The 26,252-nt window shown below is 43.1% G+C and overlaps 1 protein-coding gene across 1 annotated transcript; it reads left to right on the top strand.

Moving 5' to 3' along the window:
* Window positions 1-334: 334 nt before the first annotated feature.
* On the top strand, window positions 335-26,252 carry mtfmt (mitochondrial methionyl-tRNA formyltransferase). The gene is made up of 9 exons (XM_041175098.1): window positions 335-636; window positions 1,110-1,325; window positions 2,287-2,409; window positions 4,275-4,377; window positions 6,677-6,752; window positions 9,381-9,472; window positions 10,184-10,265; window positions 22,706-22,782; window positions 25,996-26,252. The coding sequence occupies exons 1-9, from the start codon at window positions 419-421 to the stop codon at window positions 26,182-26,184; spliced, it is 1,176 nt and encodes a 391-aa protein (XP_041031032.1). The 5' UTR covers window positions 335-418; the 3' UTR covers window positions 26,185-26,252.

Below are 26,252 nucleotides of genomic sequence, written 5' to 3'. Positions count from 1 at the left end.
CCGGTGGGTTTTCGGGGTTTAGACGGGTCTAATTTAACCACCCCCCCCCCCCCCCCTTGAATGAACAAGGGCTGCAGGATTTCAGCGAGCGGTAGCAGATGCTCATGTCTGCCCACGGTGAATGTGGTGAGAGGAAAAGCTCCTCCATTGTTTTCTTGCCGGATGAGTTCTCACTGGATTTTCCGGTCCGGCGGCGGCTGCAGGGGGAAATCCCGCCCTTTCTGTTTTTTTTTAATTTCAGGTTTCCAGCATCGGCAGGATTTTGCCTCGGAACCTTCCTGTTTAACCCAGGGGGAGCTTGGGGACCGCTATTGGCGGAGGACCGGAAGTGGAAAATGCCAGTACTAAAGATGGCGGCGCCCAGCGGTTAGGGGTGAATGAAGCCGAGCGGGGCTTTGGGCGCCTTTGTGCCGCGGGGATGTGGAGCTCAGTGTCAGGCCTAGCGCGGGTCGCAAGCAGGACCTCTCCTCGCAGCGGGCCGCCCGCGAGCCGCTTGTTCTGCGCGGGGAACACGGCTGATTCCCCAGGGGGAAAATCCGGCGGCCGGCAGGTGCGGGCCGCACCTCCCTGGCGGATTCTCTTCTTCGGAACAGACTCGTTTGCTCAGCGGGCGCTGGAGAAACTGCAGCTGTCCAGGTAACCCGGGGTCAAGGGTCAGGAGCCCGGGGTCAAGGGTCAGGAGCTTGGGGTCAAGGATCAGGGAGTAGGAGCCCGGGGTCAGGAATCGGGGGTCAGGGATCTGGGGTCGGAGAGTGTTGAGAGGTTTCGGGGGTAGGAGAAGGAGCTTGGGTCAGTGGACAGAGACAGGGTCAAGCACAAGGGAGGGGTCATTTGATCATTAGGAAAATGGCTCTGGTTATGATCAGAAATAATGAGGCTGAATTAACATTAGATTTTTAATAAAGTTCTGCCCCGTTTCTCCATCACAATGGTCCAGCCACAGTGAGCAGTCTGTTACCACATGGGTCCAGATCCCTGCTACCCCTCTGCTCTTAATACTGCTGCTAAGTGTTGCTCTTTCCAATTTTGCCTTTTGTTCTGCATTTTTACGTAGCTGGTTTCTTGGCTTGATATAATCAATACTGACTCATTGATTTCTTCCTCTGTAGATCCTCGCAGACTGGAAAGATGCTGATAGAACAGCTGGAGGTTGTTACCTTGCCAGCCACCAAATACAGTGAGCTCCCTGTGAGGAAATATGCCAGGATGAGTCAAATTCCAATTCATGATTGGCCTCACCTCGCACCATGTGATCATTTTGATGTTGGAATAATTGTATCGTTCGGGAGCCTACTCAGTGACTCTCTTATTCAGCAGTTCCCACAGTGAGTGACTGTCTCCTGCCCCTTGCATGTCCATTTACAAGATAAAGGCTCCCCACATCTTATTGTCCAGAAACTGAATTCTACTGTATGTAACCTGAGGCTTTACTGATACACACATATAACGAAAGGGGTTTGGACTCCATTGATTGTGTGTTTACATCTCATCTTTTTCTCTTCCCACTAGCAAACAATTTCTGTTTTTTTTTCCTCTTTTTCCAGTGTCTCTCATTGAGATTTCTCTATAATCGAAAGTGGGAAGTGTCACTTTCCCTCAACCTGTTCCTGCTGACAAAGGAGGGGTCAAATTTGGTTATCCAATCTCCAGAAAAAAAAGCAGCAAAATGATTTTCTCCTAGAATTTGGGGCCTGTCTTGAGACAACAGAAAAAATGACTTTACTGACATTGTAACGACATTGGAAAAGTTTTTAAAAATTTAATTGACCAGGTGCAATTTTGGAGAATCTTACCAATCTTTATGAAACATGCTTGTCTATAAATTGCTGGAGTCAGCTCAGTGTCATATGAGAGCTTGTAGCTGAATTGGAATTGGTTGCTTCCAAAGCTATGCTAAGACATGTATCGTACCCATGTGAAATGGTGTTATTGTGCTCCCCACAGCTATGCTTCTTGGTCCCACTCCTCTCACCCCCTACCCTGGTCCCGTGCTCTCTCTTTCCCTCCTTTGACCCACTATGAACCCCACCCCCAACCCCAAACATTATTTGGAAAACAATCATCTAAGTCAAATAAAAACAGAATTGGTTTATTTCATCATGCAGCAGGAACCTTCTCCTGGGCTCTCTCCTTCTTTTCTCTTTTCTCTCTCCTTCTGCCTCTTGCTCTTCCCCACCGCATTCCTCCCCACCTGCTATATCAATTTTTTCACTGCCGTTTTAGTATAGAAGTATCAAGCCTTTATCCAATGTCTGTTTTTTAATCTATCTTTCTCCTTGTCTCTAGTGGAATATTAAACCTACATCCCAGCCTCCTTCCCAGGTGGAGAGGTCCTGCTCCAATTTTTCACACGTTGATTCATGGCGATCAGGTGACTGGGGTGACGATTATGCAGATCCGACCAGCAAGGTATCTTGACCTGTTCAGACTCATGAAACTGCAAGTAATGTATAGTGAATAGGTTATACTATCAAAGAATGTGGAGATTCTCTTTAATGTTTCTGTATTGACAGCATTTGATCTATAATCGAGTTGAGGGTTATGGGCGGCAGACAGGAAAATGGGGCTAAGGTTGCAATCAGATCAGCCAAGATTGTATTGAATGATAGTGCAGGCTCGAAGAGCTGAATAGCCTACTACTCCTATTTCTTATGTTTACTGCTAATCTCTGTTGTAGGCGCTCGGGCCATTGCTGTGGGTCACTGAACTTGGTCCATCCCTGTGGGTCACTGAGTTTGGGCCACCGCTGTGGGCCACTGTACATGCTTTGCTGAAACAGATATATCATAACCACTGTTTAATGCATAACTTTTCCCCTCACCCTTCACCATCTGCTGTTGTCCAGCTCCCTCAGCAAAACTCCAACAGTGATCCATATGTGTAAATGTCACTCTGTGTGCTGCCATAATTTCAGAAGATTGTTTTCTTCAGTACCTTCTGCCTTTGTTCTTTTGCAAGTAAATAAGATTCTATAAATAACCACTTACTAATAAGTCAAAAGCATAGCTTCAGGTTGTGTACTGATTAATATGTTAAGCTGGTGAGTGCCTTAGTTAAAATAACAGACAAAAGCATTTCAAACAACAACATTAACATGTTTGAGAATTTGATAACCTAAAGTGTCTAATGAGGAAACTGCTCTTTCTGCCCAGCGAGCTTGTTTCTCAGTGATCATGTTGTTTGTTCCATTGTGAGGGAGCGGTACCAATTCCTTTAACCCTAAGAAAAAGTCTCTACCTACAAAGGTACGTGTGGATCTCTGTGATCTTCAGCATCAGACACAGTCTCAGCAGCACGAGTCCTGATTGGTTTTGTATCACGTTGAATTATCTCTCTTGCCCAAAACCTTTCATCTCCAAACATGAGGCAGAGCTTAACACCCTCCCCCAAGGCAAGCTTGGCAGGGGGGCATTTAATTGGGTGGGAGGATGTCCTTCCCTGCTGCTGCCAAATGAGTCCCTTAATTGGGTGATTACTTCTCATTTAAAGGCCTCACCCCACCACTGCCAGCGGACTCACCATGGGAGAGCCCGAAAGGCAAACCATGTCATAATTGCTTGTGGCTTTCATGGGTCCTTGTTCAAAGGCACTTGATGCCTGATTTAGGGACCCAGCATCGGGGGTGGTGGGGTGTGTTTGCTGGGGGCCACCCCCTGCTCTGGCTGCCAATTGCCTCCTACCCCCCCTTCCCCCCCCCACAAAACCTTTCTCTACAATCCCCACTTTGTGACCTCCATTGTGCCATCACTGACCTGTGGCCCGGATCCCTTGGTGATTCTGGTCCCCAGTGATGCTGCTGAGCAATTCACAGCAGCTGGCCTCTGATTGGCCAGCAGCTCTAGGCGGGGTGTGGGCTGCAGGTTTCTGTCCCTGGGATCCTTGATAATCTTTTAAATGAAAACCAAATCAACAAAATTGGGATAAATCAGGCACAGTCCCTAATTCAGGTCAGCTGTAAAACCAAGGACAAAGTTTAAAGGAACCCTGGGATCCTTGATCCTGCTGCTGTCCAGTTAAGTGCCTGATTGGCACATCATTTGGCGGGCCTTTCTGTAAGGACGGGACATAGGGCGCTCTCCAGCCAATGGGTGAGACTCCCATCGCCTCCATGATGTCTTAAACTCACCTGAAGACATTTATTTTAGCTGATTAACTAGATGTTCTCACACATGAATGATGCTATCTTCAACAGGGGGATTAACGTGAATGAGATCATGTTTGTTGGGAGTTGACCACATCAATATGTAGGTGACTTTGATATTTTGTACCTGTAGGTTTGATGTTGGCCCCATTGTAATGCAGCAAGAATGTGCTGTTCCTCCAGGATGTACAGCTGATGAATTGGGAGCGATGTTGGCAGAAACAGGTGCCGAAATGGTAAAATAATTGCACTTTGTCCACTTCGGAAAACTAGCCATGATATTGCTAAATTCCAGCAGCAAGAGGAAATACAAACATTAGAATAACATGTCCTGAATTATCTTTTCAAGAAGGTTAAACTGACTGGCTTGAAGGTGCTGTGCTAGGCTAATCTTTGCATCCTTCCTTAAACATGGGTGTAATGTTTGCAATTCTTCAGTCTTCTGGCACCATCCTTGAGTCTAAGGAAGACTGAAAAATTATGGCCACTACCTCTGCAGTTTCTACTTTCACTTCCCTTGGTATCCTTGGATACATCTCAGTGCCTTATCAACTTTAAGTACAGACAGCCTATCCAATACCACCACCTTGTCAATTTTAAACCCTTCTAGTGTCTAAGCTACCTCCTCTTTCACCATGATCTGCACAACATCTTTCTTGGTAAAGATTGATGCAAAATATTCACTTAATACCTCAGTATTCATTTAATAACTTAGCTATGCCCTCTGCCTCGATGGGTAAATCCCCCTTTTGGTCATCAATCGGCCTTACACCTCTTGTTCCCATCCTTTTACTATTTATATGCCTATAGAACACTTTGGGATTCTCTTTTATGCTAGCTGCCAGTCTCTTTTCATACATTCTCTTTGTTTTCCTTATTTACTTTTTCATTTCCCTTCTGAACCTTCTATATTCAGCCTAGTTCTCGGTTGTATTATCCACCTGACATATGTCATAAGCACACTTTTCTTCTTCATCTTAATCTCTACTGCTTCTGTCATTCAGGGAGTTCTGGATTTGTTTGCCCTACCTTTCCTCTTTGAGGGAATATACCTTGGCTGTGCCTGAACTATCTTTCCTCTGAAGACAGCCTGTTTTTCAGTTACAACTTTGCCTGCCAACCTTTGATTCCAATTTATCTGGGTCAGATCTGTTGATCTGTTCCCCATTAGAAGTGGCTTCCCCCCAGTTATTACTTTTACTCTGGATTTTTCTTTGTCCTTTTCCATAGTCATCCAAAACTTATAGTACAATGATCACGATCCCCTAACTGTTCTTCCACTGACACTTGATGCACTTGGGCCACCTCATACCCAAAACCAGGTTCAGCAGTGCCTGTTTTCTCATTGGACTGGAAATATATCGCTGTTTAAAAAAAAAAAATTCCCCGAACATACTCTAGGAATTCTTGTCTCTCTGTACCCTTTACAGTACTGCTACCCTAATCTATATTCAGATAAGTTGCCTACTATACCTACCGTATAATTCTAGCACCTCTCTATAATTTCCTTGCAAATTTGTCCATCTAGATCCTTCCCACCAATTGGTGGCTTATAGGCCACACCAAGCAATGTGATTGCACCTTTTTTGTTCCTTAGCCAAATAGATTCTGCCCTTGAGCCCTCTGCAATATCCTCTCTCTCCAGCACTGCAATGCTCTCCTTAATCAATACCCATTTCCTATCTTTCCTGAACCCCTTTGTATCCAGGGATACTTAATACTCAGTCCTGCTTTTCTTTGAGGTAGGTCTCTGTAACAGCCATACCAACATCTTTCCACATGTCAATCTGCGACTGTTACTCACTAATCTCATTTATTACACTACCCATTTATATACAGGCACAGTAATCTAATTTTTGCCTTCATCCCTTACTCTGAAACTACCTAATAAGTTAATATTTCCTACTCTAGTGCTATCTTTCACATTATTCTGTGCACTTTGGCATTTCTCTCTGTTATTTCCTCCTGTTTCCACATCCCTGCCAAGTTAGTTTAAACCCTCCACAACTGAGAGTTGGTATGGATACTCTGAATCAAAATTGCAAAATTCGGATGGTTCTGACCGGGTTGCACCAATAGCTACCCAGAAAAAATTAAAGGACTAAAACCCCCTCTTCTAACTTCTGGGTAACTATAGTACAGCTCCAGATTGACACCCCCATGGTACCACCCTCCACCCACCCCAACCAGGGGCATCCCCCTCACCCCCTGACTACCCCACCCACGGGACCCCCCCCCACTTTGCAATGACCTCTTCCCATACTCCCCAACCAGATACCCAGGGGGTCTCCCCCCACCCCTGCCATTCCCCTGACCTGGTTCTCGCCCAGCATGAGTCATACGGTTGGGCGAGTCAAAATGGGAAGATAATTCAGGTACGACATTGGGTGCAGAGTGGTAACCCGACGCTGATTGCCATCTGAAGAATTTCAGGCCCATTGATTCTATAATCTCATCCTATTGAAAGTCAAACCAAGATCATAATGAGAAACAGGGTTTTCTCCAAATCTGCAATCATTTGAATTTTTGTTTCAGCTTCTTTCAACTTTGAAAAATCTGCCAGAAAGTATCAAGAACAAAAGGGAACAACCCAAGCAGGGAATCACGATTGGTGAGTTATATAGAATTTACAGAAACAGCCCGTTCAACCCAACTGGTCTATACTAGTATTTATCCTCCTTAGGAACCTCCTCTCACCCCTGTTCATTTCACACTATCAGCACATCCTTCTATTCCTTTCTCGCTTATCTAGATTCTTCTTAAAGGCTCGATGCTAGCCACCTCAATTGTTCCAGAGAAGAACATAACGTAAGAAAAGGGAGCAGGAGTAAGCCATTCGGCCCCTCAAGCCTGCCCTGCCATTCAGTATAATCATGTCTGATCTGCCCCAGGCTTCATCTCCTCTTTTGTGCTAGCTCCTCATAGCCCTCAACTCCCCAATATTTCAAAAATCTATCTACCTCTTCCTTAAATCCTTTCAGTGACCTAGCCTCCATAACTCTCTGGATTCCAGACATTCACTACCCTCAGAGAAGAAATTCCTTCGAATTTCAGCTTTAAATGAGTGCCCCCTTATTCTGTAACTATGCCCCCTAGTTTGAGATTCCCCCTCTAGTGGAAACATCTACCCTGTCAAGCCCCCTCAGAATCTTGTACTTTTCAATAAGATCACCCCTCGTTCTTCTAAACTATAATGATTAAAGGCTTTACCTGTTTAGCCGTTTTTGATAAGTCAACCCCTTCATCCTAGGACTCAGCCTAGTGAATCTCTTTTGAACTGCTTTTGATACCAGTATATCCTTTCTTAAATACGGGGACCAAAACTGTACACAGTACTTCAGGTGCAGCCTCACCAACACCCTGTGCAGTTGTAACAAGATTTCCCTATTTTTGAACTCCAACCCCTAACAATACAGGCCACAATTCCATTTGCCTTCTTAATTACTTGCTGCACCTACATACTAACTTTCTGTGTTTCATGCACATGAACATCCAGATCCTTCTGTGCTGCCCTTTTTGGAGTCTCTCTCTGTTTAAATAGTGGTCTGCCTTTTGATCCTTCCTACCAAAATGCATTACCTCACACTTTCCTACATTAAACTCCATCTGCCAAATTTTTGCCCACTCACTCAACCTATGTATACCCCCTTGCGGATTCCTTATGTCCTCATCATAAGATGCCCTCCCACCTGTTTTTGTATCACCAGCAAATTTGGATACATTACACTCTGCCTCATCCTCCAAATTATTAATATAGATAGCAAATAATTGAGGCCCTAGGACTGATCCTAGGCAAGTTCAGTATTCTCGTCATACCTGGTTTGAGAAGTTTCTCTCCAATTCCCTATTGGATTTCTTGCTATTGTGATAACCAGGTGTGAAAAGAGCGGGGACTCCTTTTTTCTCAATCCTCGGCTGATCATAACAGGTTTTTAAAAATTAAAAGGATAAATGCGCCAATACAGTTTATGTACTTAACTGTTTATGTGCTGATTGAAAAGAACTCAGTCAGCCAGGCTTCCTTGGAACTTAAATTTTTATTTAAAAACCCAGGCAATTAAAGACACTAAAAAAGGTAAACACTTGTCCTGTCACAACAAACACATGCGCACACAGAAAAATACAAGTTATAAGGTAGAGGAGGTTAACTTTTTGCCAAATTAAAATTCAAAGAGAAAAGTCAAAGATATAACGAGTTCACTGATTGAGCTCTTCACTGTTGTTCGTTGCCGAGGCAGTTCTTAAGCTAAAGTCTTGTTTCCTGCTGGAAATGCTGCCGTGGAATTCAGAGCCGTCTTAGGATTTCTTTGGCTGCTGTCCACAGTTTGATTAAAGCAAATCCAGAGTCCAATTTAGTTGAGAGAGAGAGAGATGAAGGTAAGCAGCCTTTTTGTTGCCTTCAGATGTTCCTTCTGTAGACTGCTCCAAAAAAAAAGCAGAGTTTTGTAATAACATACATTTCAAAATGGTGATCCTGATCACAAACCCCTCTGCCCATGACAATTGGGCATTCCACAGTTGGTAATTGATTAGCTCATCTCTGGAAAGACCTTGGCTATTGAGTTATGGCCCAAGTGATTAATTTTTAATGTCCAAGCCATCACTTCTGAATGCCTCATTCTCCCATGTAATGAGCTAGGAAGAACATATCAACACCTCCAAGGTTGTCTGCAAAATTCTCCATCTCCAGCCTGATAGAGTGGAATGTAGCTAGTGTAGTGGTACAAATGTCATTTTAAATTCCAGTTCACCTTTGAAGCAATCATTGACATTAGCATGTGTAAATTTCCAGACATATTTGTAATCCACATTGGAAACTTTCAGAAAGGTGATCAATTTGCAGTTGCAGACGGGCCAGGTGATCTCTGACAGCTATCTTAAGTCAATGTCTTTGTTTAACAGTTGAAACTGCCTTTTTAAAAAGTTCCATAACTGAGTCCAGCAGTTGAAATTGAAATTTAATATTTAACATCAACGCACCTCTGTAGCAGTGCTATCTTATATGGCCCCTGGTCTCCCCCACAGGTGGAAACGTTTTCTCTACCCTATGTCGATCATATAGATTTCTTCATAATTTTCTGAAGCATTCAATTGTTTTGTTTCCTAAAACGTAATTGGAATTGCATTTGAATTAAGATTATCAAACAAGTTCTTCCAGATATTTCCAGAAGGATGAAGGGAAACTCAAGTGGGGCATTTATGCAAAAGAATTTTAATTATGAAATGCCTGTTTTTGCAGCCCCTAAAATTACAGTTGCTATGAGTTGGGTGAATTGGGAGGAGCAGACGTTGGAGGAGCTTGACCAGTTAAACCGAGCAATAGGATCCAGGGTAAGTGTGTAAAAGGTATGCAAAAAGCATCTGAAGAGCATCTGAGCTCTTTTTCACAGTATGTTGAGTTTAGTTAATGGAAAAGATCCAAAACGAGAGATGGGTTACGAGAGATGTTGACAATTTCTTGTTCACTACACTCATTCCTGTTTTACCCTTGCTGCCCATAGCCTGGCCCTCCTTGGCTGAGAGATCTGGAATCTGTCCAAGCGCAATACAGCTTCACATCCTGTCAGTGCCAGTTGTAAGAATATAACATGAGAAACAGGAGTAGGCCACTTGGCCCTTCAAACCTGCTCCACTGTTCAATAAGATCATGGCTGATCTGACTGTGGCCTCAGCTCCGTTTTCATGTCTAACCCCATAAACCTTAACTCTCTTGTAGATGATGAAATCTTACTCAGCCTTGCAAATATTCAATGATCCAGCCTCCACTGCTCCTTCCTTACACAATCTCTCAATTTTGATGATACTGTTGGAACCAGTGGATTCTACCTGATTGTGAAAATTACTTTTAAAGTGTTCTGGTACCTCAGAGGGCTGAGCATTGATGGAAACTGAGAGTTTGTTCACCTTAACAGAAGTCTAAGAAAATGAAATGGAGGAAGAAAAATATAAAGATTGGGAGAAAAACCAGAAAAATTTAGGCTAGTGAGAAAACTAACATGCTGGTTAACGGTATGGTAATGTTAACTTCAAATGTTGTTGTAGATTCCCTTGCGAACACTGTGGATGGGTAAAACTGTGAAGCTATTGGATTTAGTGGATATGCGAAAAATCCCTGTTTCCCTGGGTAGGTTATTTAAAATGGTTATTTAAAAAATAAAGGAGTATTTTCTTTTTAAGGAAGTTTGATGCTGTTCTGGCAAATGGCTCTCATTCCCTGCCTTTCCCCACTGAAGTTTAGATTAGCAACTGACCCTCGAGGGAATCAGAGTGGGTAGCACTCCCATTTCAGAGTCAGACACCAACTCCAGCATGATGCTAACACCAAACACATCTCCTCACCTCCCTTGTTAGCATTACGTAGGGACTGTTCCCTTCGTGACACCCTGGTCCACTCCTCGACACCTTCCCATGCAATTGCAGAAGGTGTAACACCTTTCCCTTTACTTCCTCCCTCCTCACTGCCCAAGGCCCCACACACACTTTCCAGGTGAAGCAGCAATTTACTCGAACTGCTTCCAATTTAGTCGTCTGCATTAGTTGCTCACAATGTGGTCTCCTGTACACTGGGTGACTTTGTGGAATACCTTCACTTAGTCCGCAAGCATGACCTTGACCTTTCTGTTGTTTCTCAACTTATCACCCTGCTCTCATGCTTACACAAGCGCTGACCCTTGTTCTGTTATTGACACATTCTGCTATGTTGATTTCAGACAGGGTTGACCTTTTATGCTGCTATTAACACCCACTTTAGTGTTTAATACTACCATTACCACTCTCTTTGTCTTGTGTCCATGATACCTTTGTCATTAATTTTTCATGACCTCCAACCTTTCACTGACCTTCTATTTTGCTCCACCTACTCCATCCCCTTTTCAACAGCACGAAACAATCACATTTCTACCCCCTCTTCAGCTCTGAAGCAGATCATAAGAACACAAAACGTTAACTCTGTTTCTTTCTCCACAGATGCTGCCAGACCTGCTGAGTTTTTCCCGCATTTTTTGTTTTTATTTCGGAGTCAGAAGGTATGTGTTTGTGTCCCACTCCAGAGGTTTAAGCTGTTATGATTCTTGGCCAGACCCCAAGTTATTGGTGAGATCCAGTTCAGGACCGATAATATTTTTGTTTAAAGTAGATGAAGTTTAAGATTAAAGACACTTGCTAACAGAATAAAGCCACAAGATTTCATGGGTTTTGAACAAACAAAAATAAGCTTTACTCGGTGAGAAAGTTGAAACAATTTACAATATCTGTTTTATACTCTAACATTCAGGGTAAATACGAGGCACATGCTTAACTAGCAGGCAAATTGTGGTTGGATACACCACAGTACACGATAAATGACAGATGTGACCAAAACAGATCCCATTGATTTCTCTGCGCAGATGTTAGTCACATTGAGTCAACCAATCTCTCTGAAACTCTGTCCGATGTTCACTTTTAAAGATCTCATCTTGGAATTCTTAGCAAAAGTCGTTCCAACTTGGACAGCTTCAACAACAGCCCACCTTGCAGGATTTCAATCTTGCCTTCCGAGATTCCATTCCCTTGGATTCCTGAGTACGCTTGAATACCAATTCACAAGCACAATTCCAGCTCTTCAGCCATGCGAAGCAGAATATTACTACTCCAAAGGGGCACCTTTGCCCCAACTTTGCACCATGGAGTCGCTAACCTTTGGCTGCCTTCTTGAATTTCCAGTGCTACTCCTGAGCCGCCTTCAATTACCAGAATCGCACAGCATCAACAATAGCCTACCACCAGAGTTTCAATCTCACTTTCCAGGAATCCATTCCCCTGGATTTCCGAGTATACATCCAAGCGCTAAATTACAGGCCCAACTTCAGATCTTCAGCGGTGCCGAACAGAATGCAACTGCTCCAAAGGGGTACCTTTGCCTCAAAGGCCCTCTTTACTTAAAGCTTGGTCCTGCAGCCCTTGCTCTAATTTGGAGCCTGTTTCTCTGCTCCTTTCTTTTAACTGAACTTAACTGGGCTCTGTTTCTGCCTCTGTGTTGGGTTCCTATGACTCGAAAGGGAACTCAACACTTTCTGTTTAAAACTTAATCCTTATTGCTTTTTAAAAAAAATGGACTTTTCTGCTGAACAAAGAAAAAATGGCTGCTACAAGTCACCTGACCATTGGGCTCGCCCTTTATCTGGGAGCTATCCCTAGGATTTTCAAGAACAAAAGAGTTCTTTTCTCAGCTTTTGGAATCTCACGCTTCATTATACAAACCCCTTGTAATCAGCGAAAGCAGAGGAAGTGCAGATGAACTGGCTCTTCCATCCTGGACTGTCGCAAAAGATAGAAATCAAAACTCATTATACTGGAAGAGATGCTAATAACCATCTCATCTCCCTCCTAAGGAGGAACAAGTGGAATTCTGGCCTGACGCACTGAAACTGATTATTAAGCTGAATTTAACCATTAATCGGCCATGTCACATGACTCAAGCCTCTGTCACTTTGGATAGCTTAAACACGACATCGTTGGGTCTCACAGGCAGTCTGTTGTTTTAACATTCAACTGGTAAGCCACAAAGAAACAGGCTCCTTCAGACAGAACAACCACCTGCCCATCTAGCCTGGCACTGCTAGAATATTTTGTACCTTCGCCTACAGAACCGAATCGGTCTCTGCATACCTCGGAGTCCCGACCTACCTTGTGGTATCGGCACTAACTGAAAAGTGAATCCTGCAATTCTGGTCTTTAGCCAGCTGAACGCAAACGCTTTTTCTGAAAGAATTCCTCATTGGACTCTGGAACTCATGTGAACTAATATTCATTTTCTGTGGTTCTTGTACTGTAAAACTCCTTTTCTGTCTTTACCCCCCCGCTCCTATTACTGTATATGAGCCGTGGTGACCACTCCTTCCCTGGGTTTTGAATGTGAAAATAAAGTAATCTTCTGACTTAATCCTAATTCTGGTTATTAGTAAATTGGATCACTAAAAAACTGGGGGGATTGGGAAATCACACCACTGTGTATTTTAACAAATTTAAAACACCTGCTTATGGACAGGTGGCAAGAAGAAATCATTGCAGTTTGACTCTCATTCTGTCCTGTCTGTTACACCTGTCTTTGCCCCTTACCGGGGCTTCCTTTTGGGACCTCTCCCTGTTTCTCTCTTCCTTGTTGCTCTTGCTCCCTCTGAGACACTTCTTGGGATTTCTCCCCATCTCCCTCCCTTGTCCCATACCTCGGATCTTAGTTTGCCCGCCCCCATTTCTTCATAGGACCAAAGGCCAGTTTTGCTAAAGTGCAGGACCTTACATAGGAATGTTGGTACAAGAGGAGGCCATTCAGCCCCACAAATCTGTTCCACCAATCTGCAAGCTAACTCCATATACCAGGCTTTGTCCCGTATTCCTTACTATTTTTGTTTAACAAAAGTCTATCAATCTCTAGAGTTAATATTTACATTTGATCAGTTGCTGTTTGTGAAAGAGAGTTCCAAGCTTTTACCACTCTTTGTGTGTGGAAGTGTTTCTTAAACTCTCTCCAGTTAGGTCTGGCTCTACGTTTTAGACTAGATTCCTAGTTTAAGACTCTTCAGCCAATGAAATAGTTTCTGTCTATCTACTTTTCTCCTTAATATCTTGAAACCTTTGCCAGATCACCCTTAACCTTCTAAATACCACAGCCCTAGATTGTACAATCTTTCCAAATTTTCCCATCCTGCCCACAACGATGCTCGCCCCTGGCAGGACCAGAAAATTCTGCCCTATAAAACAACTGAAAAGGGACAGGTTAGAATACTCCAGATTAAGGGAAAACTAAAAGCTGTAAAACAATGAACCAGGGGAGAGATACAAAAAACATGAGCAAAACATTAGAGCAGGAGGACATGCTGGGGTGTTTGGCCCAAATACACGTTACTTATACAAAAATTTATGGAGTATAAGGAACAAATTGAATGAATTGTGGACTCAAATTCAATTTGGTGGGTACGACATGGTAGCCATTACTGAGACATGGCTGCAAGATAGTCAGGACTGACTATATAGTCCACAGAATGGATTGGGGATCTGATAAAGGGATGGTGTAGCCTTCATGATTAGTGAGTAGTCGCCTTCAAAGCGAAGAGAGGATGTGATGAGTGGTAAGCAGACAGCACAGAGTTTGTGGGTCAAATTAAGAAATAGAAAATAATTTAAGATTGTGGTGGAAGTTGATTGTAGTTGTCTAGTAGCAGCTATGAAGTGACAGATATATTAATGTAGTAAAGGCAGAGTGATTTTAATGAGGGATTTTAACTCTCATATAGACTGAGATAAGCAAACTAGCTCATGTCAGAAAGGTAGTGGATTTCTTTAGTGTGTATGGAATAGTTTTCTGCAACAATATGTCCCAGAACCAATAATGGAACAGGCATATTAGATTTAATGAGTAATGAGCCAGATCTAGTTAACAGCTTAAACAATCACTATAAATCTGTCACTTGATGCAGGATTGCAAACTGGCACGTGCATTGCATAAACTTCAACTGTTGTGACCAAGTTGGGTAACAGAATGTGGAACAACAACAACCTGTCTGAGAACACCAAACTGTGAGCCTACCAAGCCTGCATCCATAGTCCACTCACCTACATTGGTGAGACCTGGACAACATGTTAGGCAGGAGAAAAAGCTGAATAGTTTCCACCTTCGCTGTCTCCGATGTATCCTTGGCATCTCTTGGCGGGATAAGGTTGTCAACTCGGAGACCCTAGAGCGTACTTATGGCATGATGTGGTTTTGTGTTTGGCCTTCAGGCAGAGCAGGGTGTTTGTTATAATGAGGCCATGCCACGCACTTTGTTAGCAGGAGGATATCATTTGCATTGGCTTTTCCCACCCCGTTTTTCCCAATGTTTCCACTTCAGACATTGAAGTTACAGCCAACCCTGGCATTAATGTCCCTGGAAGGATGATCTTTCTTCTTTTGGGATGGCAATGAGGACTTCATCAGGTCAAAATAGAACTTTTCCTTTACATCTTCATTGGAGTCAAGGGTCAGGGCATAAGCGCTGATGATGGTGGCATGTTGGTTATGGGTGAGGTGTCATGAGTTTTTCATTTATATAATTGGAGAGTTTGGTAGCACAAAACATGAGTATTGCTGAAAAAAGAGACATGCTATCAAAGCTTTTTATCTTGCACTCATCAGGACAGCTATGCAAGATAAACCTACAGTAAAGGGAGCGATTTATACTGCATGAGAAGAAAGTGCTGATTGGTTGCTAAGTGGACTCTGGTACAGATGTTCCCATGGAAAATGCAGCAGAGAACAGTTAATTGTTAATTCCCAAGCTTTTGTTTCAAATTAAAAGCAGGCAAGCCAACTCTGGTGTTGCCATGGGGAATGAACCAGGGAATGGCTGTTCCCCAAGCTTTTGTTTAGTTGGAACCGGTGTAATCCATGGACGTGCTCCTTTTGTCTGCAAAGGACAGGGCCTTGTGTGTGAATATATCTGGCTTTTAGCATGCGTAATTGAGTCACACTGCGATTTTAGTATAATTCTTAGCACAGTCAGGATTGTTGAGCAAGTATTGTCCAATCAAGGAATCAAATTTAATGTTGGACCCTATGTTTTGAGTTTTGCAAGCATGGGCTGGTTGGATACGGTCAGTACTTGGCCTGTTGTGAACAGCCGAAGGGACATGCTGTTTGATATGTTGGGACGCAAGGCCTGGATACCTGGCATCACACTGGCACTGAAGTTCATATACCACGTTATTCATTTGTGTGACTCTTCAACTGTAAACAAGTATCCGGACAAGGTGACTTTTTTTCTAACTTTACATTTTACTTGGCCAAGTTTTAAGGTCTGATAGTTTTTTCTTCCTTGCATGCTTCAGGATTGTGTGTTGTTTTTACATTAGTGGGTAGTTGGACATGGTTGTATATTTTAAACCTTCATTTCTGCAACTTTTGCTTGAGTGAGTTTCAGCAATAAAACTAACTCCTTACTTGTTAAGGGATCTTCCTGGCTTTTTTTTTACACTGAGCTACATACAGCTAAGTATTTATTGAATTGGCAACATCCGCTTTTTAAATTTAAACTATGTTTTAAATTTAAACCAACCCAAGAGTGGGACAAAGGAGTCAGTTCACCCCTCCTAACCTGGTGGCAACACCTGGCAGAACAATCCAACATCGCAGGTTAAGAAGGCAGCTTTCCAATAGCTCAAGGCTGATGCCCAAAGACAAATCTAGAGAATAAAGGACAGGTGGTGGGAAGAGAAAGACCGAGAGATCCAAAACTATGCTGACCACACGATAGGCAAAGCCTTTTTGTATCCACCAGGACCACCTATAGACCAAGGTCAAGTGGACAAAAGCTCCTTTGCTCACGGGATGGAGTTTCTCTTCTCAAGAATGATAATGCTATCTATCGACACTGGAAAGAACGTTTTCAACAATTCCTCAAGCATTAATCCACAGTGGCAGCTGAAATCCCCCAGTACTCTGTGATGGAATCCATGGATGAACCACCATTGATGGAAGAACTGAAACAAGGAATTAAACAGATGAAAAACAACAAAGCCTGTGGCCCTGATTCTATTCTAGCTGATGTCTTCAAAGCTGACAGACCTTTGCTCACATCAAGGCTCATACACTCATCCTATGGATTTTGGAGGAAAAAGAACCCACACCCACCCGGACTTCAGGAATGCGACAACTGTAACTATCTTCAAGAATGGAGATGAATCCCACTGTGGAAACTATTGAGGTATTTCCCTCTTGGGAAAATCCTGGCACACATTCTCCTAAATCGTCTTTTTGTGCCTGAGGAAATCCTCCCACGCTTGGTCAGCCAAATATTCCAGCTGCCAGAGATGTTCAAGGAGAGACTCGGGAATATCCTTGACAGCCGCCTCTCTCAAAAGACTACAGTTGATGAGGAGATCCAACATCGGATCAGCTGCGCCAGCTCAGCCTTTTACAAACTACAGGGAGTGTTTGACAATAAAGACTTATGCAAATGAATGGAAGTCCTAGTATACAGAGCTGTTATCGTCATCACACTCCTGTACTGCAGTGAGACCTGGACTGATCATCAGCCATACATAAGAGCACTAGAGAAATTCCCTCAGCAACACCTCCGCTACATCCTCCGGATTTAATGGGAGGATGGTCAAGCAAACGCGAGTGTCCTGCAAAATCAACTTTGATGGACTAGAACTTCTGTCTGGACGGCCAGAAGCAGTCTTCCCTGCCAGGTTCTGTTTTCTCAACTCCCAAATGGCCAACGTTCTGGGGGAGGACAAAGAAAACACTTCAAAGAAGCTTTGAAGCTCTCCTTGAAGCATGATAGCATTGACATTGACTGGGAGGAGCTTGCTACTAATCGTTCAAAATGGCAACAACTTAACAATCAAGCTGCATCACGTTTTGCATCACAATGTCTTAATGATGAGGCAGAGCAGTGGCAAAGAGGAAAAGCAAAGTTGAGTTATGAAGATGACAGACATCAACACAGATAACTGGGAAATGTTGTCACCAACGGCTGTGACCTCTGGAGGCTGATTGGTGAGACATTGGAAGAGGTGAGGAGAAATGGCTGGCCAAGAAGAGGACCTAGAATAAACAAGGCCACCAATCCTTCACCTTCTCAGCCCATGGTCTTCATCTGCAGGAAATGCAACAGAGACTGCCATGCCAGAGTGGGGCTCCTGAGCCACACCAGGCAAGCTTAACATAGAGTTGACCACCAGCAAACGATTGACCAGTGACCAGCACAGACCATTGTCTCACAAGTATAACAAGTGTGAGAACATTTATCTAACGATGATCATAGCATGATCAAGTTCAGTGTAGTTTTTGTAGATATAGATGAGGCTGACTTCAATGGGATGAAACAGTTACTGCCCACAGTAAACAGGGCACACATGTTCATGGATAAAATGTCAGAAGATGAGTGGAAGGTGCTCGAAAAAGATGAATGTTTCACAAAACCAGTTTATACTCTAAGGGGTAAGATATGTTCTTGCCAACAGATAAAGCAACTGGGATGGCAAAAGAGGCAGGAGACAACATAAAAATAAAAGCACCAAAAATGGGAAAAAAATAGTACAGATTCTGGTGAATGGGAAAGACATGGGTGACCAAACAGATAGTAAGAGCTACAAAAAGGAGTATGAAAAGAAATTTGCAAAGGGATATCAAGATCAACACCAAAACATGTATTTTTAGAACAGTATTTTAAAGGCAAAGATAGATTCTTGATAACCAAGGAGGTGAAAGGTTTTCGGGGGTAGGTGGAAATGTGGTGTTGTGGTTACAATCAGATTGGCCACAATCTCATTAAATGGCAGAGAGGCTGAGTGGGCCTCCTCCTAATTCGTTTGCTTGTATATTCGTATCTACGTATGAGCTTATATTAGTAGAGGGGGGAATGATGATCAGGCGAAATGTGGGCCCCTTAAAAACTGATAATGGTGATATTGTTAATGAAAATAAGGAGTTTAGTCATCACATTGTGTTGTTATTTATAGTAGAGAGGGGGAGAGAATCTGGTCATTCCAGGGAAACTTATGTTGAATTGGGGATGGGGGCTTGCCAAAATTAAGCAAATTAACAGATTGGGACAAAATCAGTAGTCACTTAGACAGGTTTGGGATAATTAAGAAAAGCCAGCATGGATTCATTAAGAGAAATTCACGTTTAACTAACTTGCTGGAGTTTTTTGAGTTGGTAACAGAGAAGGTTGATAAGGGCAATGCTAATGACGTGGTATATACGGATTTTCAAAAGGTATTTGATATAGTGCAGCACACAGACCTGTGAGCAAAATTCTAGCTCATGGAATAAAAGGGAAAGTAGGCACTTGGATAAGAAATTGGCTGATAGACAGGAAACAGAGTAATGATAAATGGTTGTTTTTCAGATTGGAAGAAGGCTTGTAGTGGAGTTCCCCAGTGGTCAGTGTTGGGACCCTTGCTGGTCTTGATATATATTAATGACCTAGACTGTGGTGTGCAGGGCATGATTTCAAAATTTGCGGATGATATGAAGATTGGAAGCATTGTCAACTGTGATGAGGATAGTCTTGAACTTCAAAAGGACATAGACATATTGGTGGATTGGCAGACAAATGGCAGATGAAGTTCAATGCAGAGAATTGTGAGGTAATTCATTTTGGCAGGAAGAATGTGGAGAGACAATATAAAATAAAGGGGGAAACTCTAAAGGAGGTGCAGAAACAAAGGGACCTAAGTGTATATGTACATAAGTTATTGAAGATAGGGCATATTGAGAGAGCAATTAACAAAGCAAATGGTATCCTAGGTTTTATTAAATGGGGGCATTGAGTACAAGAGTAAGAAGGTCATGTTAAACTTGTATAAGACACTAGTTAGGCCTCAACTGAAGTACTGCGTCCAGTTCTGGGCGCCATACTTGAGGAAGGATGTGAAGGCATTGGAGACAGTACAGAGGAGATTCACAAGAATGATTCCAGGAATAAAAAACTGTAGCTATGAGGATAGATTGGAGAGGTTGGGACTGTTTTCATTGGAGAAAAGAAGGCTGAGAGGAGACTTGATAGAGGTATTCAAGATCCTGAGGCGTACGGACAGGGTAAATAATGACAAACTGTTCCCTCTCCAGAGTATATCAAGAACTAGAGGGTACAGATTCAAAATAATGGGCAAAAGGAGGAAATGTGATGTGAGGAAAAATTTCTCCAGTGGATAGAGGCCCAGCCTGTGCAACCTTTCCTCGGAAGGTTAGATTTTTGGGACTGTTTCTGGGGGTGGTGGGACCTGTACAAGATGAACGGGTTGCACCTGAACCTCAATGAGACCAACATCCTTGCGGGAAGGTTTGCTAGTGCTGTTGGGGAGGGTTTAAACTAACTTGGCAGGGGGATGGGATCCTGAGAGGAGGTTCAGCAGTGGGAGATGCACAGCCAAAATTAGAGGAGAGAGCAAGTGACCCTGGAAGGCATAGAAATTAAAGGCCAGTTAAGGCATAAGGCAGTTTGGCAAGGTTGGATAGCATTTATTTTAGTGCGAGGAGTCTTGATGAATAAAGCGATGAGTTGAGAGCAAAAATTAACACATGGAAGTATGATGTCATTGCTGTCACAGAAACATGGTTGAGAGAGGGGCAGGATTGGCAGCTCAACATTCCAGGATATAGGGTCTTCAGGCGAGACAGGGAAGGAGGTAAAAGAGGAGGGGGTATCGCAGTATTGATCAAGGAATCAATTACAGCAGTGAGGAGCGATGACATCTTCGAAGACTCCTCAAATGAAGCCATATGAGTAGAATTTAAAAATGAAAAAGGAGCAATCACATTGCTGGGGGTGTACTATAGGCCCCCAAACAGTCAGAGGGAAATAGAAGAGCAAATATGTAGGCAAATTTCAGAGAAGTGTAAAAATAATAAGGTAGGGGAGGGTCGGGGTGAAGTAGCCAAGAAGTAGCCTCGTTATGTATAAAATTCCTGAACTCCTAACTGGCATGGTGCTTCTCTAAGCTCATTTAGGCCAAGTGAGTAAGTAACGTCTTCACAAAATAGTTTAAATGTAAAAGCACAGATTTTCATATTGTTATGTCAACTTTAAGAATTTAATGTTGAGGGTCACTATAGTGCCACTTTGTTTTGGTGTTGCCTCCCCCCACCACCAAACAACTGAATGCCAACCACTACCAACCCCTCCCCACCACAGACTCAATGGGCTGAAGGGCCTTTTTCTGTGCTGTAGACCTCTATGACTCTCTGACTATGACTCCAATTGCAGCATGACCTCCTTCCCGTTACTGGTCCTCCAATCGGGATTCCTGTTGATTGATGTGACCTTGCCATGCATGGTTTACTCCCCTCCCCCACCAACAAATAGTGAGCCAGAAAAATCATTCAGGAATGCTGATGGCCGACACTGAGGCTGCCTGTGCAAAGCTTGTTCGCTCCTTTCCTCCCCCAGTATGCTGCTAGCTGTGGGGAAAAAAGATCCGCGTACGTATCATGGGGCCTTGGAGCCAATCCCAGGATTTTCCTGACAGAGTTTCTGTTGCATGCCTGTCACTATATTCTTGGAGCTCGTGACCCCAAAACTTTGACCTGCAGCTCCACTGAGGAGGTAGTGACCCACAGTTTGGGAACCCCTGTCCTAAATATTGTGATCAAATCCTGGAATGGAACTTGAATCTGCAACATTCTAGCACTGAGGTGAGGACTCTACCAATTGAGCCAATTTAGGTTTAGGAATGTTGATGAAAGATCATCCCTGTGCTCCTTTAAAGTAGTGACAGCAGTGGTCCAGCTGGCAGCACTCTCGCCTTTGGGTCATGAAGTTCATATTTCAGAGCTTGAGCATCAAAATCAAGGCTGACACTCTAGTGCAGCAATAAGGGAGTTCTGTACTGCTGGAGGTGCTTGTGTCGGAAGAGATGTTAAACCATCAGCCTGCTCGGGTGGAATTAGAAGATCACGTGGCACTAGTTTGAACAAGGGCAGAGGAGTTATGTCTGGTGTCCTCACAAATATTTATTCTTCAATCAACATCACAAAAAAGATTATCTGGTCATTCTCACATTGCTGTTTGTGGGAGCTTGCTATGTGCAATCTGGCTGCTGCATCTCCAACATTACAACAGTGACTACATTTTAAGCACTTCATTATCTGTAAGGTGCTTTGAGACGTCTGGTGGTTGTAAAAAGTGCTATATAAATGTAAGTCTTTTTCTTTTATTCAATCATCTCTTGAGAGATTCCTGATTCTTAGACTACCTGATTCCTGATTCTTGGACTCCCTTTGTTCCATGAAAGGATTCACATCTCCCATCCCAGTTGTAATGAAAGATTTACACTGGAAATCACGAACCTCTCCTTTCTCTGTACAGATACTCTAAAAATGATTAATTCTTAGGATGTGGGTGTCATTGACCTGGCTGACATTTGTTGGTAGTTATACTGAGAAGGAGGGGGCGAGCCATATTCTTGAACCACTATCACCCCCCCACCCCCCACTCCCATTTCTGCTAATGCTCTTGAGGCAACTTGAGTACCTGAAAAGGCCATTAAAAGCCAACTGCACTGATGTGGATTGGTGTCGCAGTCAAGCGCAGCAGGTTTACATCAAGCCGACAACTCCGTGGTCACTTTTACTGGCCCATATTTTTCTTAATCCAGATTTGTCTGAATTGAAACTCTCAAGCTGTCAATGGTGGATTTGAACTTGTGTTCCTGAATCACTCGTCTAGGCCTCTGTATTACTAGTCTAGTAACAAGACCCCTACCATATCCCTAATCAATCTGCTCATGGCTTTGTGTGTTTGCAGCATTTTTCTGTTTCCATTTTGGTATTCCAGTATTTCTTATTTGAATGAAAGTGACATGTACGTACCCTGTTAGCTTCTTTTTTGATGATTTACTGCAGATATTTGTCAGTTTTGAAGATGCTTTGCCTGGGTTTACACTTTCCCCTTTTTTAGACCTTTTTATTGTTTTGTTTTATTTCATATTTCAAATATTCTGTATCTGGTATGACCCTTTTTCTCTTTTTAACAATAATCCTGAGAAACCTTTTGATAATTGCATTGATTTTGTTTTTAATGTTTGCTTTTGTAGCTTTCACACAGGAACAGTTAATCCCTGGAACTATCTATTTCCACAAGGAATCAAACATTCTCCTGGTGCGCTGCAAGGTAAAACTATATACATCACCACTATGCATGAATTTATATCTGTCTTGAAGCTTTTGAATTTCCAATTGCTTCATTCACAAACATTTACATCCATTCTGAGCTAATGGTGTGCATTATGAACTGATGTGACCTGATTTCAGTCCAGTTCTGTTCTACAGCAGGTAGTTGCTGTTGCTCTGCTATTTGATCAGCTACATTTCATCATCAGAGTTTCTGTATAAATAAGAACGTGGTATTATCCTCTTGAAGAATGAAAACCTTGACAAAACCCCAATTTCTGATAAACTTTACATGAACACTGTTACACGCAATGAGGTAGATGCTACATTAACATTATTGAAGTCAGTGGGAATCAGGGGGAAAGCTCTCTGCTGGTTGGAGTCATGCCTAGCACAAAGGAAGATGGTTGTGGTTGTTGGAGGTCAGTCATCTTAGCTGCAGGCATCACTGCAGGAGTTCCTCAGAGTAGTGTCCTCAGCCCAACCATCTTCAACTGCTTCATCAATGACCTTCCTTCCATCATAAGGTCAGACGTGGAGATGTTTGCTGATGATTTTTTAATTTTCAGCACTATATGCAACTCCTCAGATACTGAAACAGTCCGTGTCCATATGTAGCAAGACTGGAATAACATTCAGGCTTGAGCTAATAAGTAGCAAGTAACATTCTCATCCCACAAGTGCCAAGCAATGATCATCTCCAAAAAGAAAAAATCTAACCATCTCCTCCTGACATTCAATGACATTACCATCACTGAATCCTGCACTATCAACATCCTGGGGGCTACCATTGACCAGAAACTGAACTGGACTGGCCATAGAAATACTGTTGCTACAAGGGCAGGTCAGAGGCTAGGAATCCTGCGGCGAGTAACTCACTTCCTGACTTCGCAAAGCCTGTCCACCATGTACAAGGCACAAGTTAGGAGTATGTTGGAATATCCTCCATTTGCTTCGATGAGTGCAACTCCGACAACACTCAAGAAGCTTGACACTATCCAGTACAAAGCAACATATATAGAAGGACATATGTATGATGAAATCCAGCTTAATAAGTTCGAAAAAAATGATTTTGAGGGACTGAGAATGGAATTTGGGAAAATAAAATGGACAACAATATCAACAAATAATGATGCTGAATGACATTGGGACAGATTTTAAATGGCTTTCAACCACGCAGAAAAAAAAAATCTACTAAAAGGAAAGAACAAGCTAAACTTTAACGGAACTCTCTGGATGAATAAAGACATAAGGGACTATCTGAAGGTTAGGAAAGAGGCAAACATTAAATACAGCAGCGAAGGGCATGATGAGAGAGAATACAAAGCAGTTAGGGGGGAAGTCAAAGAAACAGGCAAAGAGGAACTGCAAAATTAAATTATCAAGGAGCATAAATCTAAATGGTAAAATATTTTACAAGTTTATCAATAAAAAAGGGAAGGCCGTGATTGGAATAGGATTGTTACATGATAGACAGGATAATACCACAGGTAACAAAGAGAGGTGACAGAAATATTAAATAATTTTTCTGCTTTGGGTATTTACCAGGAAGATCGAACATGATGTTGAATGATGAAATATGCGATGAGTCAAGTGCATTTAAAAAGTGGGGTGCGATGAATAAATTAAACAAACTAAAAGAGGATAAAGTCCTTGGTTTGGATGGATTGCATCCACATTTTGAAAGAATCTAGGGAAAAGAAAGCAGAGGTAGCACTCCAGTGCAGACTGCTTTGGGCTGCATTAGAGTGCTCCAGTTGGAGTTTGGTGAGAGAGGGAGTTCACTGAAGAGGGAAGGAGGGATCCTTTCATTTTCTACCTTGCTTCAGTAAGAAGAGTGGCAGCCTTGTTAAGTAGGACCTGGTAAGTATTTCTTCTGTCCTTAATATTCTCTAAACTAGAGGAATTTAAAGTAAAGGGAGTAATTTAAGGGTTAGCCATGCAGGGCAGCTCAGCCAAATGGAGTGCTCCTCCTGTGCAATGTGGGAAGTCAGGGTGACCATGTGTGCAGGAATTGTCTCCAGCTGCAGCTACTCGAAATCTGTGTTTCAGAGCTGGAGCTGCAGCTGGAGTCACTGTGGAGCATCTGTGAGATCTTCATGGATAGTATGTACAGTGAGGTAGTCACACCACAGGTAAAGAGTGTACAGGCAGAAAGGGAATGGGTGACTGCCAGACAGAGTAAAAGCACTAGGCAGGTAGCGCAGGAGTCCCCTGGATCCCTCTCCCTCTCCAACATATTTTCCATTTTGGATACTGCTGGGGGAGATGATTTCTCGGGGGGGGGTGCAACAAGAGCCAAGTCCATGGCACCACAAGTGGCTCATCTACATGGGGTGGCGGTGGTGGTGGTGGTGGTGGTGGGGGGGGGGGGGGGGGAAGAAAGAGTAAGAGAGCAATAGTGATAGGGGATTCTATCATAAGTGGAACAGATAGACATTTCAGTGGCAGCAGACGTGACACCAGGATGGTATGTTGTCTCCCTGGTGCCAGGGTCAAGGATGTCACTGAGCGGCTGTAGGACATTCTGAAGTGGGAAGGTGAACAGCCAGAGGTCGTAGTCCATATCGATACCAACAACATAGATAAAAAGAAGGATGAGTCCCTCAAAGCAGAATATAGGGAGCTAGGAAATAAACTAAAAAGCAGGACCTCCAAGGTAGTAATCTCAGGATTACTCCCAGTAGCACGTGCTGGTAAGATCAGGAATAGGGGAATCGACCAGATGATTGTGTGGCTGGAGAGATGGTGTAGGAGGGAGGGATTTAGATTCCTCAGGCATTGGGACTGTTTCTGGGGAAGATGGGACCTGTAGAAGCTGGATGGGTTGCACCCCAGGAGGACTGGGACCAATATCCTTGCATGGGTATTTGTGAGTACTGTGGGGGAGGGTTTAAACTAGATGGAGCAGCTCCTTACACATTCATCCACTTCACTTAATGGCAATTTGAAAACTGCCTTCTAGGGCCTGGACAGAGAGGCATGGCGGGCTGCATCTGACCCATGGGCTGGGGGTTGGACAAGCCTGGAATAGAGGGTTACAGTGATGGATTTAATTGAGGAAAGATGGGAGGAGACTTCAGTGGGTCATAAACACTGGTATCAACTGGTTGGGCTGAATGGCCTGCTTCTGTGCTGTATATCCTATATTCTCCTATGTAAAACTCTAAATCCTCTCCACTTCAGCCATAGCCACTAACGTGTTTCTCTCTAGAATGGCTGGACAGGTATCAAACTGCTGGTGCTGAAGAAGGTTCTGTCGGCTGCTGAGTTTTATAATGGATACCTCCATCCATACTTTCAAGGAGGAAGTAGAATAAATCAAAGCGTGGCAAGGTTTCAAACACACAAGCCTGAAACAAAGGCAAAAAAAACTGTCAAAAAGAACTTGTTTGTTGCTTGATGTTAAAAATGTAAATGATGTAAATGATTCCATATTGTGTAATTAAAATTCAATCCTTTTTTAAACCA

Source organism: Carcharodon carcharias, chromosome 26 (assembly GCF_017639515.1).
Source record: "Carcharodon carcharias isolate sCarCar2 chromosome 26, sCarCar2.pri, whole genome shotgun sequence".
Classification (NCBI taxonomy): Eukaryota; Metazoa; Chordata; class Chondrichthyes; order Lamniformes; family Lamnidae; genus Carcharodon; species Carcharodon carcharias.
The sequence above is the reverse complement of the archived record's forward strand: the minus strand, read 5'-3'. Positions and strand labels throughout refer to the sequence as shown.

Coding starts and splice junctions, on each gene's coding strand:
- mtfmt (XM_041175098.1), top strand. CDS start 419: ATGTGGAGCTCAGTGTCAGGCCTAGCGCGGGTCGCAAGCAGGACCTCT. Junction 4,378..6,676: donor CAGAAACAGGTGCCGAAATG/GTAAAATAATTG, acceptor TTTTTGTTTCAG/CTTCTTTCAACTTTGAAAAA. Junction 9,473..10,183: donor ACCGAGCAATAGGATCCAGG/GTAAGTGTGTAA, acceptor ATGTTGTTGTAG/ATTCCCTTGCGAACACTGTG.